Below are 27,742 nucleotides of genomic sequence, written 5' to 3'. Positions count from 1 at the left end.
TTAAAAATCACAAGATACATTTAGGGCTGCTTAGTCGGTTTGCCCAGTTCTCCAAGTCCGGAGCTAAATCAGATGGTGTCTGGGGAACAAAGGGAGGAGGGAGAGCGCTTACTACACAAGAAGAAGGTAAATAGAATACAAACCCCAAAGGCTTTACTCACCACACCATAATGTGGGCCTGCTACTGCACAGGGCGCACAGACACCCGCACACCCTCTCTCTACCCGGAACAGGGGTGAACCCCTCCCCCAGGCTGTACTCCCACCCAGTCTGTGCACTGCCCCTCCAAACTCCACCGCTCCCGCCCCGCCCCGGGCCGCCTCCACCCTCCCGGAGCTGGCGGCCACCCCAGCCCACCTCACGGAGTCGTCAGCTTCGGCCTCTGGGCCAGAAAGTGAGCGCTCCGAACGGCCCGAGCCCGGAGCCCCGGGCTCCTCCTTCCTCTCCGCGGAGGCCCCGCACTGCCACCCGCACATCCGCCCCGCACGGTCCCCTCTGTTAGCCCAGCTTTCCACAACTTCCTCACCCTGGCACGCGACACCGCCCGCGCTCCCCACTTTCGGCCTCCCTTCAGGTCACTCCCCTCCCCCATCCCCGCTCTGCCCATTTTCCGCTCCCCGAATTCGTGACACCTGGGGGTGGGGACCCACCTGCCCCCTACCCCGCCTGGGACGGCTCTGAGGACACTCTGCTCTGACGCCCCCCCCCCCACCTCCCCGGCTGGACACCCCAGCGTTGGAGCCCTTCATCCAGACTTCACCCCAGCTCGGCGCCTCCACCCTTCCCCCTCCTCACCTGCCACACCTGGCGCCCTCGCCCCGCACCCCACACCCGCCATCCCCTCCCTCCGTCCTTAATAAGTCGGGTGTTTCTCCCCCGCCCCCCCAACCTCGCCGGGCCCCAACCCACATTTGGCGCTCGGGAGGGCGCTCGCCGTGGCCGGGCTTGGGCGGCGAGGAGGTGACGCGGCCCCCGCGGGAAGAGCCGGGGAGGCGGAGGGCGGAGGCACCGAGCGGCGGCGGCGGCGGCGGCGGCGGCAGCGCAGCGAGCGGGCCCTGGGCGCTGACTCCACCGAACCCCCCCCCGGCCCCCCCGGGCGGCGGCGGCGGCTGAGGGACCCCGGGCAGGCGCGTGATGACGAGGGGCGGGCGCCCGACCTCGCGACGCGTCGGAGCTCGCGTGGTTGCGGGCGTGGGCAGCCGCGGGGCCCTGACCCCGGCACCGGCCGCCGCTGGCCCCAGCCGTTCCTCCCCGGCTCCGGCGGCCGCGCGCTAGCCCGGGTGGGGGTGGGGGGTCTCCTGCGGCAGCCCGGGCCGAGCCCTGCGGCTCCTCCGGGAGGGGGCCTCCCTCGCGGCGCGCGTCAGCTGGCGGGACGGCCGAGCGGCTTCCCAAGGGGGAAAAGAGCCCCGCTTCCTCACGGTCCCCGTGGCTCCCGCCCCGGCGCTCTCCGGCCTGTAGGACGCCGCCCCGGGGGGCGCCCCCTGGGAAGGGGGCATTCGCTCAAACCCCTTCTCGCGGCGAGCGCCGCCGCCGCCGGACTCCCATCCCGCCCGCTCCCTCCAGTCACCCCACCCTGAGCGTCCCCGCCGCCCGCCCCGGCCGCTCGGCACTGCCGGCGTCTGGGCCTCCGGCTCCTCTCCCCGCCCAAGCCGCTCGCTCTCTCGCTCGCTCACTTGGCAGCCCTTCGCCCCCGGGAAGAGGAGACATTTCCCGGCGCTCTCCCCCGCCCGCCCTCCTCCCTCCCTTCCCCTCCCCTCCCCCTGCCTTCTCGGGGGGAGGGGGCTGTCGCCTCGGATTGAAGGCCATTGATTTGTATGCATTTGTCCCGGCGCCGGAGGCTGCCCCGGCCGCCCGCGCCCGCGCCGCCGCCGCCCGTGGAGGGGCCTCCCCGCCGGTCTAAGGTGCTCCGGCTCCACCAAACATGTCGGCTCCGGTCGGGCCCCGGGGCCGCCCGGCTCCCACCCCGGCGGCCTCCCTACCGCCTCCGCCGCCCGAGATGCCCGACCTCAGCCACCTCACGGAGGAGGAGAGGAAGATCATCCTGGCTGTCATGGACCGGCAGAAAAAAGAAGAGGAGAAGGAGCAGTCTGTGCTCAAGTAAGGACCCGGCTCCATCTTCCCGCCTCCCCTTCCTCCCTCCCTGCCCTCCGCCCCCCTCGGCCGCTGCCCGGCGGCCGCCCGCCTCCCTCCCGCCCTCCGTCCCGCCGGTGGCGCCCGGGCCACGAGGGCGGTCGGCGCGGCCGCGGTGGGGTTGTCGGGGCGCGGGGGTGTGTGTGTCGGGGCGGGCGCCGGTGGTGACGGGGGCGCCCTCCGGCTTTCCCCGTCGACTCTCTGGGTTCCGGGGCCTCGGCCGGCCTGGGACAGCACCCGGGCTCCGCGCGTCCCTTTTGCTTTCCCGCCGCCCCCGCGCGCGCGCGGAGGCTGTGACTGGGGCAAGGAATCCAATATGGCCGTGCACAGGTGCTCCCGGCCGGACCCGGGCCAGAGCGCGCCGGCCCGGGGTGCAGGCGCCGCCCGGGGCCCCTGGTCCCGCGCGTCAGCGCTGCGGCTCTGCCTACCCGCCTCGGGCAGAGCGGGGTTGGCCAGGACCGCCGCTGGCTGGAGGCGGCGGCGCGGGCGAGGGGCCGAGGCTGGGTGGCGTCTCGGGTGGGTGTGAGGCCGCCGCCATCTTCCAGCCCCTCCCCCGGCGGGTGCTAACACCCTGCACTCCGCTGCTGCTCTCCCGTGTGCAACTCGTCTGCGTGTCTAATCTCGAAGACACCCCAGCTCCTGCCACGATTGCAGTCCGGGGTGCCTCCCAGCTTGCAAAGTTCTACTGTTTGTGGCTCCTGGTCCGGCGGGTCCGGGGTTTTTCCGAGGGTGGCGGGCGTGGAAGTGGCACCGAGCGTGGGGTCCGTGCCCGAGCAACTTCAGCACCCGGGAACTGTCCAGACCGGCCGGGCTCACGTTAGCCTTCTGGATTCTGGAGCTGAGATTTGTCTCTTACCAGCTTTGCTTTTTAAATGTTTTATGGTTGTCTGATTTCTCAGTTACTACGGGGAAGAGACTGTGCAGATGTGCAATCAGTGTGTGTGTGTGTCTGTGTGTGTGTATGTGTGTGTGTTCCCAGCACACTTACCCCCCACCCCCTTTTCTCTTCCTTGGTATGAGTTATGCACTAAAAGATTAGCTCGCCTGTGGCGCCGCCCCCCCCCCCCCCTTGGAACCTTTCCTTCACGTGTCATCCAACGTACTTTTCCCTGTTCTGCATTAGAAACGCACAATCCGAACCGTAGAGTTCCTCTGTGAAGGAAAGCTCGCTGATCTCTCTATCCGTTTAATTTAAAAAATAAACAAAAAACAGGTTGTTGGATTCAGTATTCTTTCATATACTTATAAAGGTACGCTTTCTCTTGACGTGTATATTTTTCATATTTTCATAAATATACTTCATATTATTTGCGGTTACAAGCATACTGAATGTTTCTCACAAAGTATAGTTTCTCACGAAGTACAATTTTTCAAAGAACACTGGAGGCCTAAGAGCAAAATATTTCTGTAGTAGCAACTAAAATTAAGAATTGCTTTCTCAAAGCCAATTTCTGGGTTTTAATGCTTATTTGAGAATATAGTTTATTATTAGGGATGGCATATGAAGAAATGAATCAGTTTAAGCAATTTCAACTCATGTAGAAATAAAGATCATTTAAAAAAAAGATGTTTGGTCATACTTCTTACAGTGGCTCAGCTTTGTTATTGATACCAAGTTTTTCATGACTTACAATTTTATATGTAGATATATGAATTTATATTTTTTACTATAAGTGCTAAACACAGTGTTGCCCAAATTATGCTCACGTGAAGGAATGTTTCTTTGACATTTAAATATGAAATGTGTTTTTATTTATTGTTAGAGTGTTTCTTGGCTGATTCATAGTATATACTTCTGTATTGTTTTAACATGTAGAAATTTAAGTGAACTTACTTTTCACTGTTCAGCTAGAGATTACTCAAAATGAACAGAATGCCTTCTTTTTGAAATGCAAAAGGCTTTACCTGGTAGTTAGATATTAAACTTACATACTGTAAAACTATATATGTGCATTTATATTTCAATAATTTAGATAGTATTCTCGAAATATATGAAATTACATCAGATATGACTATGTACCTTTGTACATATTTTAAACATTTTTTTCATTTTTGCTTAACCTAGTATTGGCAAGGAGGGGTCTTCACTCAAAATATACACATATATGCATAAACTCATGTGTGTAATATAGGTGTATGTTATATACACACATATGTATGTACATTTTCATTTTTAACAAGAAGTTACTTTGAGAATCAACTGTGCAACTGAAAATTTAGTTTTAAATTTTCTTTAAAATATTCTTGTAATATAGGATTAGGTAAGAAAAATGAAGAAAGGAATAGACTATAATAGAATTATAGTTGAGAATCAAATCATTTTGAAGAAGTTAAGAGTTTATTCAATAATATAGGATCACAATTGGGTATTAATAAATATAACATATAAGAAAAAATAATGCTTACATTCTGCAATGTAAAGTTACAGAACACGTTTATAAGGCCATGGCTAAACTATCCTTTGTTTCTCTGTAGTGATAATCACTTAATTACACATTAACATCTTTTCTGAGCAAAGGTAATGGGTACAGAGAAATAAGATGAAATTCAAATTTATGCTTGATACCCTTTAATATCTATGTTGAAAAAAAGTTGGATGTGTAAAGAGATTGAAACTTGCTTAAAATGTTTTTACATGATCTGTGAATTTCAGTATTAATGTTAGTATTATGCATACTGAAAGGTGCATATCCTAGGGCATTGCAAGATGATACACTGGAATATAGTAATAAAATATTAAAACTTATATTTCTATCTAAAAATAAATTAGCTTCATTAGTATTTAATATATATTAGCAATATGAATGTGCATGTGATATCCTAATAAATTTGCATGTATTACAAAGTCCATGCCTGAGATAATTTCAATAACATAGGTTTGCAATCAAAACAGATTGAGACTGCTGCAATAAACTTTCTCCTAAAGATCTTGAATAATTAAGAGCAGTTTATACTTAACTGTCAGTAATTTCCTCAAAGTCCAGTTGAGCGTACACATACTCAGGAAGCCCTCTGTCTTCATCACATAATAGCATTTTCATTTGTAAGTGAGATACCATAATTTCAAAAGCATTTTTATATCTCAATAAATGCTTAAAAATTACCCATTCTTACACAGATTCCTGTAGAAGCCAGTAACTACATAACAAGTTCTTACATGAATTCCTGTAGCAGTTTTGGTTTGGATAGTTTAATATATCTGTAAAATCTGTGCTCTTTTATTGATCAGTGTTTTTAAATTTTGCCTTCCAAGACTTCTTAAAGGAAAGAATCATAATTTTCCCTTTTTTTTTTTAATGCTTCTTTTGCAGCATTCTTAACATTTGTATATAACAGGCCCTTAATAGGTAGTGTTAAGTTGAATTGTAGTAATTTGAATGACATAGTTTACCACTTTTGTGGGAAAATGTGTAATCAGTTTTTGAAGGCAAAATATAATTTATTAAAAGTTGCAATTCCATTAAAAAATTTATTTTGGTAGACTATTATGAAAAAAGTATGCAAAAAGCAAACCTACTAAAATCAATAGAAAATAATTTATTTGGCAAATACAGAGTTTTTACTATATACACAAATGAAAACTTACGTGTTGCTTTATTTTTTAATGTTTCAGCTTTTTAAAAATTATTATTAAGTAGTTGTACCAACGGGTTGTTTTGGCTTTTTTGAGACAGATTTTGCTTATGTAGCCCAGTCTATCTCTGAGCTCATTATCCTCTTATGTCCATCCCTGGCTCTTTATGTGTTTATTGATGTTATATTATCATAGGTGTTTGTCACCACACAGAACTGTTTATGTGTTTCTTGATGCATTTATTATCTTTTCATTCTGAGCTTGGACTTTCTATTAATATTAAAGAGATTGTTCCCCAAATAAAGGAAGATGGGACTTCGTTTATTCAACATATTGATGAGCAGTTCTAATTTTGTTAATAATTTTAATTTTTGATCAGTTTCTAAAGTTAATTTATAAAATTCTTTATTTAATAAGCAACTCATAAGAAATACTACAAAATGTCCTATTTACTTACTGCCCTTACTTGGCGGTATTGTTACTCCATATTGTATACTCTTCCAAAAGGCACTATTTCAGTACCTTTTGCATAGGAGTAGATGTGTGTAAATATCTAATGTTACACGTACCTGCATACAAACACAAAAGGCCAAAAATGTTCTACAATTTGCTTTTGAGGGAATGAATGCAACATCTGATGATATTAGCTGCCTCATTCATTTTAATAACTATAATATCCCATTTAATGAATGTTCTGTATTTCCTTTAATAAGTGCCATACTTATAGGCAACTACATTGTTTTTAAGTGTTTTACCATTAGTGACAATACTTTGAGAAGTATTTTTGTATATACCTCATTTTCCACATTTATTTCTGGAATAAATCTCAGGAACAAAAGTGTGGCTTCAAAGGGTCAGTCTATATTACATTTTAATAAAAGTTGTCAGCTTTACTTTGATGAAGGAACTTATGTATCAGTGATATATTCTATGAGACTTTCCTATTTCTTGCCAATTCAGTGCTTGGCAATCTTTGTCAGTATTTCAGTGAAAAACATTCCACTGTAGATTTAACTTTTAATTTCCTTATCAGTGAGATTGAGAGCCTTTACATTTATTTATAGCCATTTGTTTCCTTTTCTCTGAGTAATTTTTGGTGATTTGTTGAAGACTTGTGTCCTTTGGGTTAGGATCTTGTGTGTACTTTTTTGTTTACTGGTCAGGATTAAAAATGCATTTAAATTTATAATATTTTTGTCTCATAGCTTTGGGTTTGTGGTCAGCTTAGGGTGGCTTTCCTCATTGTCACATTAAAAACATATTTTCTTCTTTAGTAACATGTCAGTTACATTGAATTATAAAGAGTTTTAAATGAATATGGCTATCACAACATGTAAATAACTATTGGCTTTGCCAAAAAATGAAAACCTATAGTTTTTAAGGATTCAAAATTCTAAAATTTAAAATTCTAAAAATGGATTGGCATTTTATAAGAACATGACTTATAATAATTTTAATATATTCTGTATTTTAAAATAAAGATAATGAAGTATCTTCCAGCTAGCAAAGCATTTAATAAAAGGCTAATCATACTATATGATGAATAAAGAAGTTGTGGAGGTAGTGATAGACCAGATGAGGTTTTACTTAAAACTCTGCTAATTTATAGTGGTAAGATCTCACTTCTAAGTACGGATGGCTTTCCTCATCCATACTATCTGAATTGAAGGATCATGATGATTACTATAGGCCAAATATCCTGGACTATGTAGGTACTCAATAAACAGTTATTCTTGTGGATTAATTATAGATAACACTACTTAACTCATAATTAAAAAAATAACATTCTTGGGTGAAGTCTTAAAAATGGAAAGATTCTTTTCTTTACCTCCTGAAAGCTCAAATATACTTGGAGAGATTTTAAGTACCTAGAAGACGAAGTATAGGAAGAAGGGAGGGTAACTATTTGGAAGCAGTTTCTTCAGAAATATTAATTTTTAGGAAGCCTGATAACTAAGCAATAGCAGTGAAGCTAATACGGACACCCATTTATTGGTTATTGATAACACTGGATTGTCCAAGGTGAATAGGAGGCAATTAATTTATGGAAGCTACTTTGTGATTATCTTTAGAATGACTTGGGATCAATTTTTTTAAACTTTCGTTATTTGAGTACATATGTACTTATGTGTCTTATCAGTATCATAGATGGAAACTCATAGAACTTTATCAGATTAATCTTATTTTTTTATTTATTTTTGGTGGCACTGGGTTTGGGGTTTGGAGTTCAGGGCCTTGTGTATGTTAGGCAGGCACTTTATCACTTGAACCATGCTCTCAGCCCTTTTTGCTTTGGTTACTTTTGGCATTTTTGGTTACTTTTGGTTACTTTTGTGATTTTTTACCTAGGGCCAACCTGAACCATGATCTATTTATTTACTTCTCCAGCAAAGCTGGATCATGGGTATGTAACACTCTACTCCACTTGTTGGTTGAGGTAGAGTTTAGTTAACTTCCTGGCTGGATTGGCTTGAACTATGATCTTCTTTTCCCAAGCAGCTGTGATTACAAGTGTAAGGCATTATGCCTTAATATAATTCTGAAGCATGGTTATTAGAGCTTAGAATTCTCATCTTCACATTGTCTCTCAAATATGCTCAATCTTTGCATGACTGCCTTTCTCATCCTTCATTGTCATAGCTCAGTATTTTATGTGTATGTATCCCTTTTCAGACCATGCTTTTTAAACCAGGTTATTTTCTTTATTATTTATTATAACATAGTTTACTGTTTTTATATAGTATAATCAGTCTACTTTTCCCTAATTGTGCTTAACAAAATTTACAATGATTTGTTTATTCACTTGCTTTTGGTTTATTTGGCTAAATTATAAACTCTAAGAGAGCAGATACTACATCTGTTTTGTTCATTATTATAGTTCCAACTTCTAATTTAATACAATGACTTACATATAGTAGTACTAAAAAAACTAGTTTAGTAAATGAATAAAGTGTTGGGAATGAAATACTATGTTCATTTAGTGACATATTAAGACAAAATCTAATATAAAAGAAAAAAGATTGTTTATGTAGTTGTGTACTTATTTCTGAAATTAAATGTAATTTTTAAACATATGTCTAATTTTGTTCTTTTTACTTGGAAGCTGACAGTGTATTTGTGTGTAATTGAAATAGTTTCTTAGATTAATAGACCATCTGTTTTGGCTAGAAAACAGAATATTGTGATAATTTTATCATTTGTAGAGTTAAGGAGTATCATGAATTAAGGGATATTTAAACATACTTAGGAAGGGTTAAGATTTTTTTCCTTTTGGGGCTGGGGATATGGCCTAGTGGCAAGAGCGCTTGCCTTGTATACATGAAGCCCTCGGTTCGATTCCCCAGTACCACATATACAGAAAATGGTCAGAGGGGCTGGGAGTATGGCCTAGTGGCAAGAGTGCCTGCCTCGTATACATGAGGCCCTGGGTTCGATTCCTCATCACCACATATACAGAAAATGGCCAGAAGTGGCGCTGTGGCTCAAGTGGCAGAGTGCTAGCCTTGAGCAAAAAAGAAGCCAGGACAGTGCTCAGGCCCTGAGTTCACGGCCTAGGACTGGCCAAACAAACAAACAAACAAAAAAAGAAAATGGCCAGAAGTGGCGCTGTGGCTCAAGTGGCAGAGTGCTAGCCTTGAGCGGGAAGAAGCCAGGGACAGTGCTCAGGCCCTGAGTCCAAGGCCCAGGACTGGCAAAAAACAAAAACAAAAACAAAAAGATTTTTTTCCTTTTGTTACGTAGAGCTGAAAGATGAATGTATAGTTTTTCTCCCTTGGTTTTTTGTTTTTTTTTTTGGCCAGTCCTGGGCCTTGCACTCAGGGCCTAAGCACTGTCCCTGGCTTCTTCCCGCTCAAGGCTAGCACTCTGCCACTTGAGCCACAGCGCTGCTTCTGGCCGTTTTCTGTATATGTGGTGCTGGGGAATCGAACCTAGGGCCTCGGGTATACCGAGGCAGGCACTCTTGCCACTAGGCTATATCCCCAGCCCCTCTCCCTTGGTTTTTGATATAGGATCTTTCTGCGTAGTTCAGGCTGGTCTTGAAATTGCAATTTATGTTTCAGTCCCCCAAATGCTGGGAATAGGCCTGCACACTACACCCAGTTTTTGACAGAAATAGTTCATTCTTTCCATGGGCAGAAATTCTAAGCCAAACTGTATCATTTGAAGACAAAAAATGTAAAATGTCATTGGCTATGGGTGTGGTTCAACTGATAAAGGGCTTGCCTAGCAACTGCAAGACCCCTAGTTCAAACACCAGTACGGCTTACCTTGGAAAGTAATGTGCCATGAAAAAAATACAGTAATGATGTCTTAAATACAGTGTAACCACAGTAAAAAATAATCAGACTAATGTTATAAGTAGTTTGTTGTCTCTGTGGTATTGTTTGAGGGTGTCAGTTTATTTTATCAAGATCTCGAAAAGTTTTACTCTAACCTTTTGCATTTTCCAGTCATTGATGAAATGCAACTGTCTTTCAAATACTTTAAACAATATTAAAAGTATTAACAATATTGTCAGTTAACCCTTAGGGAATTCATTGTAAGCGAGAATTGAATTTTTTTTTTCTTTTTTTAGTTTTTGGCCAGTCCTGGGGCTTGAACTCAGGGCCTGAGCACTGTCCCTGGCTTCTCTTTGCTCAAGGCTAGCACTCTGCCACTTGAGCCATAGCGCCACTTCTGGCCATTTTCTATATATGTGGTGCTGAGGAATTGAACCCAGGGCTTCATGTATATGAGGCAACACTCTTGCCACTAGGCCATATTCCCAGCCCGACAACTGAAGTATTGTACGATAAATACTAGGAGAGTACTGTGTACAGTGTGTCATCAATATATGCAGGTGAGAGAAGTTTCTGATCCAGCCTTTGGGAAATGACATCTCTTCAGTATGAATGGATGCACAGATGTTAGCTGAGCAGATAGAATTATTCCAAGCAAAAGTCTCTAAAACTCAATTCTTCCTCTCTCAAAGAACTCATGATTTCTAACGTATGCATGACATGTCATGAGGAGCATGGTTACGAGATTCACTCAAAGAGGTTCAGAAAAGCGTAGGGTTTCGCTGGAGATGAGTCAGTACAGGAGACTGGATTTTAAGAAGTGAAAGATGTGAACTTAAAATATGTTAAATGCTAATCTTTGGACATGGATGTAGTTGTGGAGGCAGCTAGAAAGACTTGGAGAGATTTTAAGCAGCTATATAATATTAGACTTTTGTTAGGAAAGAAATTTCTACTGTTGTAGCATTGATTGATGAGAAGTTACAATACTAGAGACAAGGACTCTTGTTAATAGAGTCTTACAATAATCTAGGTGATAAATGATGAAGATATGAATTAACACAGTAAAGGTGGAAAAGTATTGTCAAGACAGATTTTTGAAAAATGCATATGCCAAAATTTCCAGATTCTACAACTGTGTATGAAGGGTCAGGTAAACTTAGAATGCTTGACTTGCTTAACTGACTGCAATATGAAATGCAAACTTGTCTCTGTCAATGTCAGTGATGGCTAGCTCATCAGTATCTCAAGACTAGAGTTCTGAGGGAGCAGTTATAAAGTTTCTTTGGTTATTTTAGTTAGAGTTTAAAAAAATTATTAAGTAGTTGTTCAAAGAGGTTACAATTCCATGAGTCAGGTTATGAGTACACTGTTTCTTGATCAATGTCACCTCTTCCATCATTCTCCTCCCACTTCTCTCCTCCATTCTCTCTCTCATTGTGGAGTTTATAAAATGGTTGTGAGTCCTACAACTTGACTACAACTTGAGATAGAGTGGAGTGTGGTGGAAAATAATAGAGCAGTAGTAAAAGTGGCCGAAAGGGAGAAAGAAGAAAGAGAGAACAAATTAAAAAGGGAAGAAAGAGAAAGGCCAGGGCTCTTTGAATGAACTAATAATTGGAAAGTATCCCACTTGGTATCTTAAAACTAATATGTACTCATGCTATGTAACCTAGTTTTTATTCCATCAAACATTCTTTATTCCTATTGGTCATAATTTTTAAACATTCTTGGTTTTTTCTTTCATCAAACATTATTTCTATTGATAATCTCGATGAATTTTTCACCGTCTAGTTTTGTTTAATTCTTTGGATATTTTAAACTACCACACAATCTATGTTTTGTATGTTAGGCTTGTCTAGAAAAACCCTCCTTCTCTATACATATATTCTTATTTTGACCTCTAAAGGAATTTGGAGATTGTGAAGCATTTTAGGAAAATAGGAGATTAGCCATGGCATATGTTGAAATTAATGAAGATTGTGTTTCTCTTTTTATTAGCTTTGTGAATTATTGTAGGGATGCAGAAGTATGTATTATGAAAGGGAAAGAACTTTGTTGGACTTTGTGATGAGAAGTTCCTGAATAATGATAGATGTAAGGTTATTGAAAGTGGAAAGTTACAAAAATGTTTAGACCCAGGGGTAATAATATCTTTTTGTACTCTTTGTATACAAGAGTAATATACCTCTATATACTTTGTTCCTCATACTACTACCTAAAAAGTAGAAGACAACTAGAATAGTACCAGTAGTTGGCTAAAAAAACCCTCAACATTTATATATTGTGAATATTTAGTATATATGTATACATATTACCTTTATGTGTCAAAACCTCTAAATCCTATTTTCTTTACAACATAGAGCTAAGTAAATGTGTCTTAAAGACATGTAGAAAGAACAACTTTCATACAGTTCATATGCTATAAACGTTTAACAGCTGTGGGAATATGGCCTAGTGGCAAGAGTGTTTGCCTCATATACATGGAGCCCTGGGTTCAATTCCCCAGCACCACATATATAGAAAATGGCCAGAGGTGGCGCTGTGGCTCAAATGGCAGTGTTAGCCTTGAGCAAAAAGAAGCCAGGGACAGTGCTCAGGCCCTTGAGTCCAAGGCCCAGGACTGGCAAAAAAAAAAAATAAAAAAAAATTACATTTTTTGTAACACATGCAATTTGATAGCTTGTGTTAAGCAGTGGAGGTGATTATATGCTCCTTTAGGCACAGAGAAAAAATGGAATTCTTTAGGCCCTGTAGTGTTTTTCTACCAGCCAAACTTATATTCAGCTGAGAGGGAAAAATAGCTTGGCAGTATCATGCACCCAGGAAGCCAGGCTTCCTAGCTTCTAACACTGAGAAAAAGGAATATGCTCAGCCTTATAGATAGAGTAGTGGAATAATCACAACATGTTGGTGCTTAGGTATTGTTCAGTTGACATATGGAGATGATGCTCATATCCATCTTGTTTTGTTGGCATGTTGAGGTATCATCATTTTTCTAATAGTTTGCTTCTTGGGCACAAAAATGAAAAATGTGTTTTGTCACACTTAATTCCTCTTAGCCAGAAGCTGTCTTTAGTCTGAAATAATTAATGGATGCTTTTCTTAGAATATATTTTTCTGTCAAAAATGAATTTTGTGCTGGAGATAGTTGGGTGTTCACCGGAAATTTGTAATGTTCTTCCATAGGGTTGTTGGTTTGCAGCAGCTGCCTAATTCTGAACTCTTTATCAGCTCTTCTGTGCTCCCCTGTGCATCTAGATGGGTCCATGTAACTGAGTTTTGGTGGTTAACTCCTTCCATTAGACTTTACATGAGTAAGAGATACACTTTTGAGTTAAATCATTGCAGTGGCCAATATGACCTCAAATAATATATATGTAATATATATAATTTAATATTTTGTAACTTACCTATCTTTGAAAAATCTGTGCAGAGGTTAGCTCCAGAAGTACTTCCATGGTTCTGAAGTTTATTACCACATACTGATGTCTTGTTACTGATTGGTCTAACCTAAATCTTAACTCAGCCTTCTCTCTCTCTCTCTCTTTCTCTCTCTCTCTCCTTCCTTCTCTCTTTCTTCTCCTCCTCTTCCCTTTTCTCCTCCCTCTCCTTTCCTCCTCCTCCTCCTTCTCCTTCCTTCTCCTCCTTCTCTCTTCTTTCTACTTCTGCTTCTCCTCCTCCTCTTCTGCCTTCTCCTTTTTTTTTTTTTTTGCCAGTCCTGCGCCTTGAACTCAGAGCCTGAGCACTGTCCCTGGCTTCTTTTTGCTCAAGGCTAGTACGCGGCCACTTGAGCCACAGCGCCACTTCTGGCCATTTTCTATATATGTGGTGCTGGGGAATCAAACAAACCCAGGGCTTCATGTATATGAGGCAAGCACTCTTGTTCCTCTCTCTCTTTTTTTTTTTTTTTTGTGCCAGCCCTGAGGCTTGAACTCAGTTTTTTTCTGTTTATGTGGTACTGAGGAATTGAATCCATGGCTTCATGCATGTTAGGCACGCATTGTACCACTAAGTCACATTTCCAGCCTTTTTTTTTAAAACTCTGGGCCTGGGCACTGTCCCTGAGCTCTTTAGCTCAAGGCTCCTGCTCTACCACGTGAGCCACAGTGCCACTTCTGGTTTTCTGGTGGTTAATTGGAGATAAGAGTCTCACCAACTTTCCTGCTCGGACAGGCTTTGAACTGCAATCCTCAGATCTCAGCCTCCTGAGTAGCTAGGATTACAGACATGAGCCACTGGGACCCAGTTCTTCTTCTTCTTCTTTTTTTTGAGACAAAGTCTTGAAATGTAACCCAGGTTAGCCTTGGACTGTATGCTCCAGCTCAGCATTATGAATTCTGTGATTACAGATGTATACCACAATGCAATAATAGAATTGTTGAATGCAGAATTTACAAGGAAAAGTTTATTGCACCTGTGACACCTATACCCTGTCTTTATCTATTTGGGTTGCTGGGATAAACCATGGTAAACTGGGTGGCTTACAACTAACAAATTTATTTTTCACAGTTCCAGAGTTTAGGAAGTCCAAGATCAAGGTGTGCTCATTATGAGGTGAGGGCCTGTTTTTTGGTCCTCATGTGACCTCATATGGTCAAAGTACAAGGAAACTTTTTAGTGCTTTGTGTTTTAGAGACATTAGTGCCTCATTAGTGAGGGTTCTATCCTCATGATGAAATCATCCTCCAAATGCCTCATCTTCTATTACTATCATACTGTGAAAACAGGGTTCAAGGTACGAATTTTGGGAATAGATCAACATGTAGTGTAAAACATAATCTAACCGGAACCTTTTTGAGGGTGTGTATGCTGTATCTTGACAGATTTTTGCTTTGGAAATGGATATAGTACAAACACTGATAAGACAGAAAAAGTCACAAATCTGAAGTGTCATTTTAGAGTAAACTAAAGCTTCATGTGAAGAGATTTAACAGATTTAATGCTACTGACTAAACTAAATCTCTAAAGCAAGGTGGAAAGGTTTACAAGGCAGAGGGAAATATAATTGGAAGATGAACTTCACCATTGCATATTACATGTTTTTCCATTCACTCTGGAGATATACTCCACCTTTTTTCTTTTCATTTTTGTTTACATTCTCCTGAGTATGAGGGGAGGCTGACTTTGATGGATTGTTCCAATGGGCTCTTGTATTCTCTAATTTCCAGTTGGATTCTGTCAGGGATGGAGGAGAATGAAGTCAGATTATTCAGTTTTCCTCCTTAGTTTCCTAGTAAAGTTCTGATGGTAAAATTTCAGTGCATTTTTGTTGAAATGATAAGTAAAGACATATACATGTATCATCTTAGGATCTAAGAAGAACATTGTAATGGGGAGGAAGAGATGCTGGAATCGAGGAATGTGAGGCTAGTATTTAGTTTTGATCTTGAGGATTATGTTTGAATTGAGTCCATCTCTAGACTTGTAATAAGAATTGGATAAGGAACTAATATTTGTTCAGTATCTTTTATGTGCTAGGATCCTAGTCATAAAGCATATCAGTACAGAGACAACTGATTTGTACCTAGATCTTTCTGAGTCAGAGATTCATTCTCTCACAAGGCCATTTAGTGTTATGGAAAACAATAAGAGTATAGAGCTTAAGGGATCTAACTCCAGTTAGATAGCCTGAGTTTGAATTCCATTGTTACTTGGAAGCTGTGCATGTCAGTGTGTCTACTTGTAAAATGGTGATGATAGTAATATCTATTTCAGATTCTGTTTTGAGAATTGAATTTAGATTCGCAAAGCCCTTAGCACGTAAGTATTGCCTAAATGCCAAATTAAAAAAAAAAAGTGAGTTAGTTGGAGAGGGAAGCATTAATAACTACAGAGAAAAAGTACTTTTCAGTAAGCACTTTCAATCTATTAGTAAACAACTAGATCTTCAACATTCTATGTAGTGTTCTTTGTGTTCTATTCCTCCTTCAGCAAACTTAGTTTATTATCTTCTACTTAGAAATCTGTAAACTCAAGGCATAAGCAAGGCTGTCTTTTTTTTCTTGAGGTTCTACAGAAGGGTTACTTGGATTATTGACAGAATTTAGTTTTCTTAGCATATAGGACTCTAATTCCTGTTGCCTCATTAGCAGTCATGCAAAGTCTGTTCTTACTCTGACAGACTGCTCTAATACTTGCATATAACCCCTCATATTACATAGTCAGCAGTGGAGTGTTGAATACTCAAAATGCTATCTCTTACCTTTTTTCTATCATTATTTCTTTCTCTGCTCATAGGAAATATTTTTCTATTTTAAGGATTTCTGTGATTATTTTGGGTCCACTCAGATAAGATATTTTAGAATATTTTTCTTTTTGTAATCATAGCTATAAATTTTCTTTTACCATGTAAGGAAACATTTATATATCCATGGGATTATTATTTTCCTTATGACATTTCTCTGTTAAAAATCACTAAAAATAAGTTTGGATGTATGGTTTTTATAAGGTAGATACTTATTTCACTCATACTTTTAGAAACATTTTATATCCAGAGTCTAATTATAGAACAAAATCTCTGAAATAATATTTTGTAGTGTACTTTTTCTTGGAAAAGGTAGAGCCAATCAGTTCCTCACTTTTTATTCATTCAATATTTTTTCCTGAATTAAAAATGTTGATCTAACTGGAGGTTGTGGTAGAGAATTGAAGGTAAAAAATGTGAATTGTTCTGTTTTACATAAAAAATATCAAATATTCTTCCCAAGTAGCCATTATAGTCAAAAGTATTTTTTATAGGTTAGGAATAGATAATTTTACCAGACTAACACAGTAAAGGTTATTGAATGTTATCTTTAGTTATAAAACCATAAATACTACATTTCCAAATGTGATATTTTCATTATCTAATGGTCATTTTATAGGCTCAGCATAAATTTTATATTGCAATATAAGAATGTAAAGCTTTGGACTTAATCTTTTCATAAAGATGTGGTTTTGCTTAGCATGTTTGAATAACCATTTCTTTTCTTAGAATAGATGCCTTCATGTATTATTTTTTCTTTTCTGTAATTACTAACGAAGAGTCTGGCTTAATGGAAAGATGTATGTGTATTCTGACTTTTGTTTTATGACATTGTTTAAATACAGTCAGTTATTTTTACTGGGGAAGATGAACATTGGAAATGGCTATGAAATAAAGTAGAAAAATAATGAAAATATTTATATAAATGCATGCTGCAATGTATAGTTTTATATGTTAGCCTAGATTAAGTATCACAGTCTATAATTACTATAATAATAATCTGAGCAGGAACACATTATCTGAGCAGGAACACATTAATATGGAGGTTATTAACCAGAGGCAGAGGGTAGTGTTTTCTTCTAGGGCTCTGGCAGAGACTCTTCCTCCCTCCAAATAACCAAACCAAACCATCAAACAAACTTGGAAGAAGCTGCCTATGAGATTCAGCTCTCTGTAGAGCAAGCAAGCAAGAAATTATCTGTGAGGTTGATGGACATGAATTGCTGATAGGTTGGCTGGAGTATTCAAGAAATGTATTGGCAAATGTATCAGAATATCAGCCAGACTTACAGAGAAATTGCCATTGTGGAGTCACTAAAACTTGCTGAAATATGCCTTCTGATGTGCTAGTGAAACATGCTAGAAGATTTGGTACCATCAGGTGTCTTTAAGCTCCAGATAGCCACATCCCATAAGTAAAAACAAAGTGCTCAGAACTGTAAGACAACCTTTAATGTCACTATGGCTCCCTCTACTGAACAGAGCTTTAACACTGTATAAACTGGCAAATCCGAAATGGCAAAAGAGTTCATACAAAACAGGACATTTGAAGGAGAGAAGTAGTAAATTTGTAGTAGGCTAAACTTGTAATAGACTATTCAGTCTTCAAATATCCATAAACAACATAGACTTTCATGCTGCATTTTTTTTCTAGGTCACTTGGTGCCACTGTCATATATCACTCTCATTCTGGCACACAGGCTGTTAGAAAAGCTGCTGTCTGAAGGTGTGAGCATGTGACAAGGGACACTGTTGAACTGCAACTTGTTTCTTGAAATTTTCTTTCAAAAATATGTATACAACTTCTCTCTCTCTCTCTCTCTCTCTCTCTCTCTCTCTCTCACACACACACACACACACACACACACTTGTTCCAATACTAGGACTTGAACTCAGGTCTGAGCAGTCAGTATCTCTGAACTTTCTGCTCAAGGCTCTAGCTCCACCTCCACTTCTGGTGGTTAATTAGAGATAAGAGGGAGTTGGCTTCAAACCTCAATCCTTAGATCTCAGCTTCATGAGTAGCTAGGATTACAGGTGTGAGCCACCAGTGCCTGCTCACTTTTTTTTTTTTTTTTTGGCCAAAGCAAGTTATATGTTCATGACTAACTGAAGCTAGAGGAGTAGATTAATACTACCATATGTAAAGAGCCAGAAATATGTGTTGGAAAATGTAGCTACCACTGGCTTCATAGCATTTGCATTAAAAGTTTGGTAATTCCTATAGGATAATTATAGTTCCTCATTTAAGATTTTATCTTCTTAACTTTGTAGTTTCTATGAATTTTCATGAAAATTGCATTGGCACAAAATTGATGGTACTCTTAGCTTCTGTGTTTGAACTAGAGAATGAGAGAGTCAATAAAACAGTGAAACTGACAAAGTGTAAGTAGCAGGAGATGCTTTTTGGAGGCTAGATATAAGTACACTTTATTTTTAAATTTTACCTTGTGAAAATTTGTATTATGCTTACAAGTTATTATATTAAATATAGTCTTGTATGTCAAAAAAGACTTTTTAAATTTGTGGCCAAGCTAGAGTTCTAGCTCCTTATAGCAGTGTTATCTTGAATAAGCCACTTAAACCCCTTACATGCCATAAAATGAAGGTTAGAAAGAAAGGTGCACAATTCCTTTTCTGAAATTTGTAGTTCCAGATATGTATAGATTTCAAGTATTTTAGTCCTTTATAACTGTAGTGTATATGCCAAATAACATGCCATTCTTTTTAAGGTTAGCACAGCAGTTCCTAATCAAACACATTACTATTTCCCTAGTGAAAATGTATGAATATTAACAAGTATGTTAAATAGAGACTATATATAGCATCATCTCAATTTAGGTCAGGAATTTTGGCCCAGACTTACAAACAAGAGTACTGGCTTTCAGAGTTTTTTGGGGGTTTTGCAACCATGGGCCTGTGGTATCTTTGTCATAGGATTAAAGTGACCTTATGCAATGAAAATGCCTATTGAGCTATAAGTTATTGTAACATGTAAATTACTATAATCATAATGGTCACCAGCTACCTAAAATAATTGTGTGTGTGTGTGTGTGTGTGTGTGTGTGTGTGTGTGTGTGTGTGTGTGTGTACTGCTTTGCTCAAGGTTAATGCTCTGCCACTTTGAGCCACAGCTGTACTTCGAGTTTTTGAGTGGTTAATGGGAGATAAGAGACTCCTGGAGACTTTTCTGCCTGGGCTGGCTTTGAACCTTGATCCTCAGATCTCAGCCTCCTGAGTACCTAGGAATACGGGCATGAGTTACCAGCACTTGGCCTAAAATAATATTTAAAGGAAAGAATTAGGCTGGGCAAAGTGACAAACACCTGTAGTTGCATCTAAGAGATTATCTTTTAGGAGACAGAGAGTAGGAGAATAGTGGTTCGATTGTGGGACTATTCTGAGGCACAAGAGTTTTTAGCCCTGTGGGATGCTTGTGTAGTCATGACATACATAGTTGTAACAAAGTACTGCATACTAAGGACCTAATTATCTGTCATTTTAATGAGGAAGTTGTCAGGAAATGCTTGATATGGCTTTAAATATCAAAACATGACCTAATTAGATAGATTAATTCAATACATTCAGAAACTCAAATGATGGTTTGTAAATTATTTGAGTGACTATGTAAATAATCTATACAGTAACTTATTAAAGAGTTTAAGTCTTTAGTAATTTTATAAAAGAAATATTTTTAAGTTTATATATTTATTAATTTAATACTATGGCAGTTATTAAATATTTAGAATCAATGCCATAATAGCTAAAATGTTTAAATTTGTCTTATTGGCTTGTTTGACATGAAGTAATAGATTTTGACATAATAGTGAAATATTTTGAAATAGAGGCTAGATGTGTCAACAAATTCTATTGATTTAATTTCAGAAATTCTCACTAGTGTGAGAATTCTTGCCAATGTGTTTCTATCTGTACAGACACTTTGTGTGTTTTGGGATCTGTGTCTGTATCTTAGGTTTTTCCTCTCATTTTGCTGCAGTTTCTTCTTCATTACATACACACATACACAGACCTGAATATTTATATAGCACATATATATACTTATAAATAATATATAGTAAACATATATGAATGTAGTATATCACAAAGCTTGTAATTTGAAACTATAATTTATATATTTATTTGTAATACACATTTTACTTCATTTTTATTAGGGTATGTTAATTGTACAAAATAATGTATTTCATTGTGACATTTTCATAATATATATATTGATCATATCCATCTCCCAATTATTCTGTCTCTTGCCCCTACTCTGGTCCCCTTCTTCTTTCTCTATAGAGTATCTTCTTAAAAATAAACATAAAATCATTGGGTACCCATGGCTCCCGTCTGTAATCCTAGGTTCTAAGGAGGCTGAGAGCTGAGGATCACAGGTTGAAGCCAGCCTGGGCAGAAAAGTCCCCATGAGACTATGTCCAATTAATGACTCAAAAATTGGCACTTTGGCTCAAGTGGTAGAGTGTTAGCCTTGAGCACAAACAGGTTCAGGGACAATGCCCACGCCCCGAGTTCAAGCCCCAGAACCAACCAAAATAAACCTAAAAAAAACCCCAACATGAAATCATTCAGTTCTTCACTTAAAGAACTCTTTAGGCATTCTATTGGTTTGAATAAAATTTAATTGCCTAAATTTTTCTTACAAGGTTCTTTATAGTTTTTGCAGCTTCATTTTTCTATACATTTCTCTTTCATATGTCTTTCCCATTGGAATAATATTTCAATGCTTCAGGAGCATTGAAGAAGAACAAAGGATCCTGTAAGAAGGGAGATACATATGGAATAAACCTAGTAATTTTTTTATAATATGTACTATATACCCTGAAATATTTGATATTTAGACCATATCAGCACTTTTTTGATTGAAAAAATTAATTTAAAATGACCCTTGAAAGCAACTCAAATACTGTTAAGGTCATAGAACACTCATTACTGATTTTCTTCAACTTCAGTAGGAAGTCTTATGGAATTGTTTTGAAACACATGCTTCCAGTCTGCCACCAGATTTTGCAGCAGGAATTTATGTAATCATGCCATAGCTCAAACTGTCTCACAATTTACCATATGTTTCAATATTTCCAGTGTTTTCAAACACTCTTCTCTCTTTCTCACCCCTTCCAGTTTACATTTCTCAGCTTTGTCCCAGCTTTTTTCCTACAATTTTCATTCATTTCTCTGATTCATGAATAATCCTAGTTTAGAATTAGTTCTTATACTGATTCTTTTTCCTGAACTATTTTCTACAATATTAACACAAGCAATGTTTAATCCTCAAATTAGAACTCTCAATTCATGATCTAGGTTCTTCATGCTCATTGTTCATGTTTTTAGGGCTTTGTGTTTGTCTTAAAAAATAAAAAACACCAAAACCAAGGAGGTTGGTTGGAGGTTGAACCCAGGGCCTACAACTGCTAGGTACTTTTCCTAACATTGAGCTATAGCCTGTACTGCTTGTCTTTTACTTCTCTTTGTTAGTCAGAAACACCATGATGGCTCTGATAACAGTATAGAGTAGCAGATTCAATGAATTTTCCTCTTTTAAACTCTTTTTTATCTGGTTATACTTTAGAGAATTTCTGTAGTGTAAATTTAATCAGTTAAGATAGCTTTGTGTAAGTAGCTGAGTTTTTATGACTGCAAAGATTGCTTTACTGCTTATTTTCCTCCTAATCCTGTTTCCTTAGATGATTTCAAGGTTTCAAAGCAGCACAGCGTGTTTAAGAAAAAAAAAGATTTTGACATTTGCCAACTGGGAAGGCACCCTAGTTTGCCAGTTACTAATTATGTAACCACAAGTCAAGTCTCAGTCTCTTGGACCTTCTGTCTCCTTATGTATAAATCAATGACAATAATGCGTATTTTAGATGATTGTGGTGAGGTGCAAATACAGTGCATATAATAAGTATTAAATGGAGAAAAATAAGCTTCATACATTTTAGTTTACTGTTCTTCAGTCATTCTGTGTTCTCCATCTCCATCTGAAGTTCTTTGTTTATATGAAAGTCATATTTGAGAGTTAGAAGGTAAAATTAGAGTGAAAGGAAGTGAGAGGATGATAAAATTCATCTGAGTATTTTCTTTACTAAAAGGTTTGGTTTTGCCTCCCCCCTTCTTTTTTTAAACTGGGAATTGAACTCAGGGACTTGGGCATGCCAGAAAAGTGCCCTACAACTGAGCTACACACTTAGTCCACTAAAATGTTTTTGAGATTGTTGATAACAACAAATAGTCTTTTGGGACTAATATGTAAATTTTAAAAATAATTTTTTAAATATGCTGAAAGTAGTAAAGTGGTTCTCATTTTTCTATATTCCTGCTGTTACATTTCTACATTCCTGCTGTTACATTCCTGCCCATTACATTTCTAAAGTCTTCATTACTATTTTAAAAAGTAATAATTAAAAATTGTTCTTCAAATTCTGTAATTTACTCTGATCTAAATCCTGATTTAGAATTATGTGGTTTGACAAACATGTATGTTTCAAAATTTATTCTCTCCTAACTACTGAAGTAATCCTCTTTTAAATACATTCACCTAGGGCTCTCATTATATTATATAAAATCAGAAAACTCAAAAAGAATAATCATTTTTTACCCCAACTTTATCATAAAAATGAGTAATAGGCATTTAAAAATGAAAATTCCTAATAAACATATTTATGTATGCAACTGTTCAGTTTTACATGTTCCCTTATGATTATTACCTATGTGCATTGTATGTTTTCCTATGTCAGTGTGGTATATGTACAGTTTTATTTTCTACTTAGTAATGTATTACTTAAAAAAGTGTGGTTTGTTTTTTTTTTGAGATAGGATATAGCCATGTATTCAGGCTAGCCTCAAACACACTATGTACTCAGAATGTCTGAAATCTTCTTGATCATTTTGCCTCAGCATTTGAGAGCTGAGGATATAGGTGAATGCCATCACACAGTTTAGTATAACCTTTTCTACTTAATAGAATATGAATAACTTTACATAAGTTTGTTTACTTAATCATCAGTCTCAGTACTTGTCACATGACATATGTTTTCATTTAAATGGATTCTTTTTTTTTCAAGTTTTTATTATAAAACTGATGTACAGAGAGGTTACAGTTTCATACGTTAGGCATTGGATACATTTCTTGTACTGTTTGTTACCTTGTCCCTCATACCCCCCTCCCCCCTCCCCCTTTTCCCCCCTGAGGTGTTCAGTTCACTTACACCAAACAGTTTTGCAAGTATTGCTTGTGTTATTGTTTCTCTTATTTTAGCCTTTGTCTCTCAATTTTGGTATTCCCTTTCAATTTCCTAATTCTAATACCAGTATACACGGTTTCCAATATACTCAGATAAGATTACAGAGATAGTGTAGATACAATCACAAGAAGGTGATACAAGAATATCATCAATAGTAGAAACTACAGATACACATGGGATGTTGAAAGTAGTTACAACTCTGATATAACAATCATTTCCATAAAATGGAGTTCATTTCACTTAGCATTAAATGGATTCTTATCCATTCTTTTTTTTTTTTTTTTTGCCAGTCTTGGGGCTTGAACTCTGGTTGAACTCAGGGCCTGGACACTACAAGGCCAGCACTCTACCACTTGAGCCACAGTGCCACTTCTGGCTTTTTCTATGTATTATGCTATTGAGGACTGGAACCCAGGGCTTCATGCATGCTAGGCAAGCACTCTACCACTAAGCCACAATCACAGCCCATTCTAACTTTTAATACAGAAAATTTCATTGACGCTTAAACAACAGCGGCCAGCTATTCCACTATTCATTTTCACTTTGCTTATTTACTTATTTATTTATATATTGCCCTTATCCCTTCCCTGGTATTAATCAGATGTGGATCACAGTTCTATTTTCTGAATTCTAATTTTTTTTTTGTTGTTGTTGTCAACCATTGGGCCTGAACTCGTGACCTGGGCACTGTCCCTGAGTGTTTTTGCTCAAGGCTATCACTCTACCACTTTGAGCAACAGCTTTACTTTTGGCTTTTTGGTTGTTAATTGGAGATAAAAGTCTTAGGACTTTCTGCCCAGGCTGGCTTTAAACTACAACCGTTAGATCTCAGCCACCTGAGTAGCTAGGATTACACCAGTATCCGGTCCTCATTCTAACATTTTACATGTATTGGACAGCTGTGTTAATAGTATTTCTCTGTAGATATGGAATAGTGATGAGGAGGATTTCACAGAGTGAATAGTTCAAAGATTTTCTTGTTCTCTTTAAAAAAAAACTTTCATTTTGTTGTAAAGGTGATGTGCAGAGAGATTTCAGTTATATAAGTTAGGAACTGAGTGTAAGGTCCACCCCCGGGAGGACTCCATGCAGATGCCCCCCACCAGTTTACGTCTGTGTCCAGTACTTGAGTTACATAGGTAACTAGCACACCTGGTGGCAGTTACTTCTTCCTTCTCTGAGATTGCTTCCAATCCAGCTGGCCATATCTCCCATCTTTTCCTATATAATCCAGCTCAACACAGTCCCTGCTCTCTTTCCTTTTCTCTCTTACTCTTTTCTCTCTCTTTCCCTTCTGTCTTCTCCCCACGCCCCATCTTGTGTGGGCTGGCAGTTTGCTTTCCCCCCAATAAACTCTTTTCTGCCTGAACCATGTGGTGGGTTTCCTTTCTGGGGAACCTTACAGTGAGTACATTCTTGTCAAACACTGTTACCCCTACCTCGTTTTTTTCCTCACTTTTCCTCCCCCCCACTCTCCTTCTCCCCCTCCCCCTTCAAGTTGTAGAGTTAATCTTCTGGGTTGATTTTCTTATTCTTAAGGGTCTTTAACAATATACCTACTTAATACTATGTTGTTAAATTTCCTTCCTTCTCTGTCCATTTCTTTTCTATTCTCCAATTCATATTAACCTTTCTGCATATAAAGTAAGTATGTTTCTTTCCCCTCCAGTCATTTCCTCTTGAACTTCCCCTTTAACTGTGAAATAGCTTATTAAGATGTTTTCCTAAAGAAAAATCTTCCATATCACTTGATAAAATATTTTTCCTTCATTCTGCTGAATTTCTTTAAAAATTGTTGTTGAGTGGAATTTGATTTGTTTTGGTGGATTTCTGCCTCTGTAGTCACCTGAATCATAGGCTAAGAGTTTTGTTGCATCTACTTAAGAGAAAGCCTATGAGCTTTCCTGTTGACTTTATAATTCAATTTTAGCAATGTTTTCTTTTTGGCTCATATAAAATAGATTCCTTGATGGTCAAATCTTCTGACATTACAATGTAGATCCTTTATAATATTCTGAAAAAATAGAAAGAATCCATACATCATCTGGAATAGTTGTGATTTTTGTGTTTCTAAAGACAGTGTTATAATGCCAGTGCAGTTTCTCTTTGTTTTAACTTGTTGATAAAGAGGCTGGACCAGGTAAAAATAATGAATTTTGTGGAACTTACCATATATTTTTCCATTTGCTACCTTTTTATTTCTTTTTACAGGTAACTTCCTCTTTTGGCTTTCTACTTTCATACTCTTATTTCTCTTCAGTCTTCAGCATATTAGAGAAAATAATATATGATTTTAAATGGATAGTCACATGTATTTGTATTTTAATAATATAGTAACCCTAAGTTTAAAAAATAACATTATAACCTTGAGCAGATATGGACTTAACTTGTAGCTCACTATCACATTTTTGTGAGGACTGAGGGCAGGAATTATGGGCGATGTATTGCTCTCGTCTATTTTGAGCTTAGCACAAGTGTCTGACACATAGTAGGTGAAGAGTAATGAATTATGAAGGAATTAACACATCTTACTTAAAGGGTTTCAAGGGACTAATTGAAAATTAAAGGGGTATAATGACAGGGAATTTTAAAATTGTAATAAAAATGCTTTAAAAGTGACCTCGGGATTTAAAAAAAAATCATTTTGATATGATCAGGAATGAACATGATGTGTGTGTGTATGTGTGTGTGTGTGTGTGTGTGTGTGAGAGAGAGAGAGAGAGAGAGAGAGAGAGAGAGAGAGAGAAATAAAGAACATGGAAAATGCGGTTTACTTTTTACCCTAGAGAAAGAAGAGTAGATGTCTTGAGTCCACCCCTCAATTTTGGGTTTAGTATCAGCTCCTTTGCTACCTGCTATTTGTCTAGGAAAGGTAAGACAAACTCTTGAGTCAAGCTTCTTCTTTGGAGGAAATTGGTCAGGAGATGAAGTATCTGAGGAGCATAAGGACATAGGAAGGTCTTGCTCAAAGACTGCAAGACTGTGTGTGTACATTCATATGTATATGTTTGCTGTGAGTTAGATTGAATCATTTTGTGACAGTCTTAAATTTGTGTGTGTGTGTGTGTGTGTGTGTGTATTGGTACTGAGGCTTGAATTCAGTGTCTTATACTTACTTGGGTTTCTTGCTCATGGCTGGCACATGACCACTTTGGATATACCTCTGGACCAGTAGCTTGCTATTTAATTGACTTTTCTTCAAGGTTGTTTCTTCCCCACCATCTCCAGTTTCAGGATTGTCTGTGAACCAAAATCTCCAGGTCTCAGATTATAGGCTACTAGCACTGGCCTTCTTTTATCAGTCTTGTTAGGGGTATAGATACATTGAGAATGGAACAGTGGATAGTGACTTAGCTAAGCACAAACTTATGTGGCATGATAAAGAGTTTAGTCTTATTCTAAATACAATGACAATTTAAGTAGGTCAGGTTGGATAGTATAGTGTGGAAGTGATCTTGAAGAGTGATGGTGGAGAGTATTTAGATCGAGGCAAAAGAGATAACATTTCTGCTCAAACAGTAGTTTATGTTTGTACAAATGTCAAGTTTGTTTTGTGATCCCTAGTAAATAGGGTTTTTTTTTGTTTTGTTTTTAGCTCTTCAGATGTGTTAAGACCTCTTGATATTGTCTTGTTGCTATCTTTGCTTTTGGGATAGTGCTGATATATCAAAACAATATAAGAACTATAACCTAAAGTGTAAATTATAATTTCTCTTTCAATTGACTTTTTAACCTTTCATCGGATCTATATGGCTAAGCTGCTTTTTTTTTGCCACTAAAGTAGTGAATTGTGAAAAACATTTTCTTTTTTTAAAATTTAATTTATTTATTAATTGAACACAAATTTTTTTTTTTTTTTTTTTTTTTTTTTTTTTTTTTTGGCCAGTCCTGGGCCTTGGACTCAGGGCCTGAGCACTGTCCCTGGCTTCTTCCCGCTCAAGGCTAGCACTCTGCCACTTGAGCCACAGCGCCGCTTCTGGCCGTTTTCTGTATATGTGGTGCTGGGGAATCGAACCTAGGGCCTCGGGTATACCGAGGCAGGCACTCTTGCCGCTAGGCTATATCCCCAGCCCTGAACACAAATTTTTTGACAAGGTGTTGTGCAAAAAAGGGTACAGTTACATAGTAGGGCAGTGTGTACATTTCTTGTGATATCTTACCCCCTGGAAAAACATTTTCTAACTATAAGCAGTTATATTTATGATAAAATTGGATTTTCTTTTAATAGTCACAATTTGAGGGATTCTTAATT

The 27,742-nt window shown here is 38.9% G+C and overlaps 1 protein-coding gene across 21 annotated transcripts in view; it reads left to right on the top strand.

Annotated features, from left to right (window-relative positions):
* The first annotated feature begins 1,846 nt into the window (after positions 1 to 1,846).
* Positions 1,847 to 27,742, top strand: part of Rims2 (regulating synaptic membrane exocytosis 2) — a 380,757-nt gene continuing 354,861 nt past the window's right edge. For 18 of the 21 annotated variants that reach the window (XM_048358554.1, XM_048358549.1, XM_048358563.1 and 15 more), the window contains exon 1: positions 1,922 to 2,097. In XM_048358554.1, the coding sequence (XP_048214511.1) occupies positions 1,922 to 2,097 (176 nt within the window). Of the gene's footprint in view, positions 2,098 to 27,742 lie in introns of all 21 variants that reach the window. The other 3 variants (XM_048358539.1, XM_048358538.1, XM_048358540.1) reach the window with 1 other exon arrangement.

This window comes from Perognathus longimembris, chromosome 12, assembly GCF_023159225.1.
Source record: "Perognathus longimembris pacificus isolate PPM17 chromosome 12, ASM2315922v1, whole genome shotgun sequence".
Classification (NCBI taxonomy): domain Eukaryota; kingdom Metazoa; phylum Chordata; class Mammalia; order Rodentia; family Heteromyidae; genus Perognathus; species Perognathus longimembris.
The sequence above is the reverse complement of the archived record's forward strand: the minus strand, read 5'-3'. Positions and strand labels throughout refer to the sequence as shown.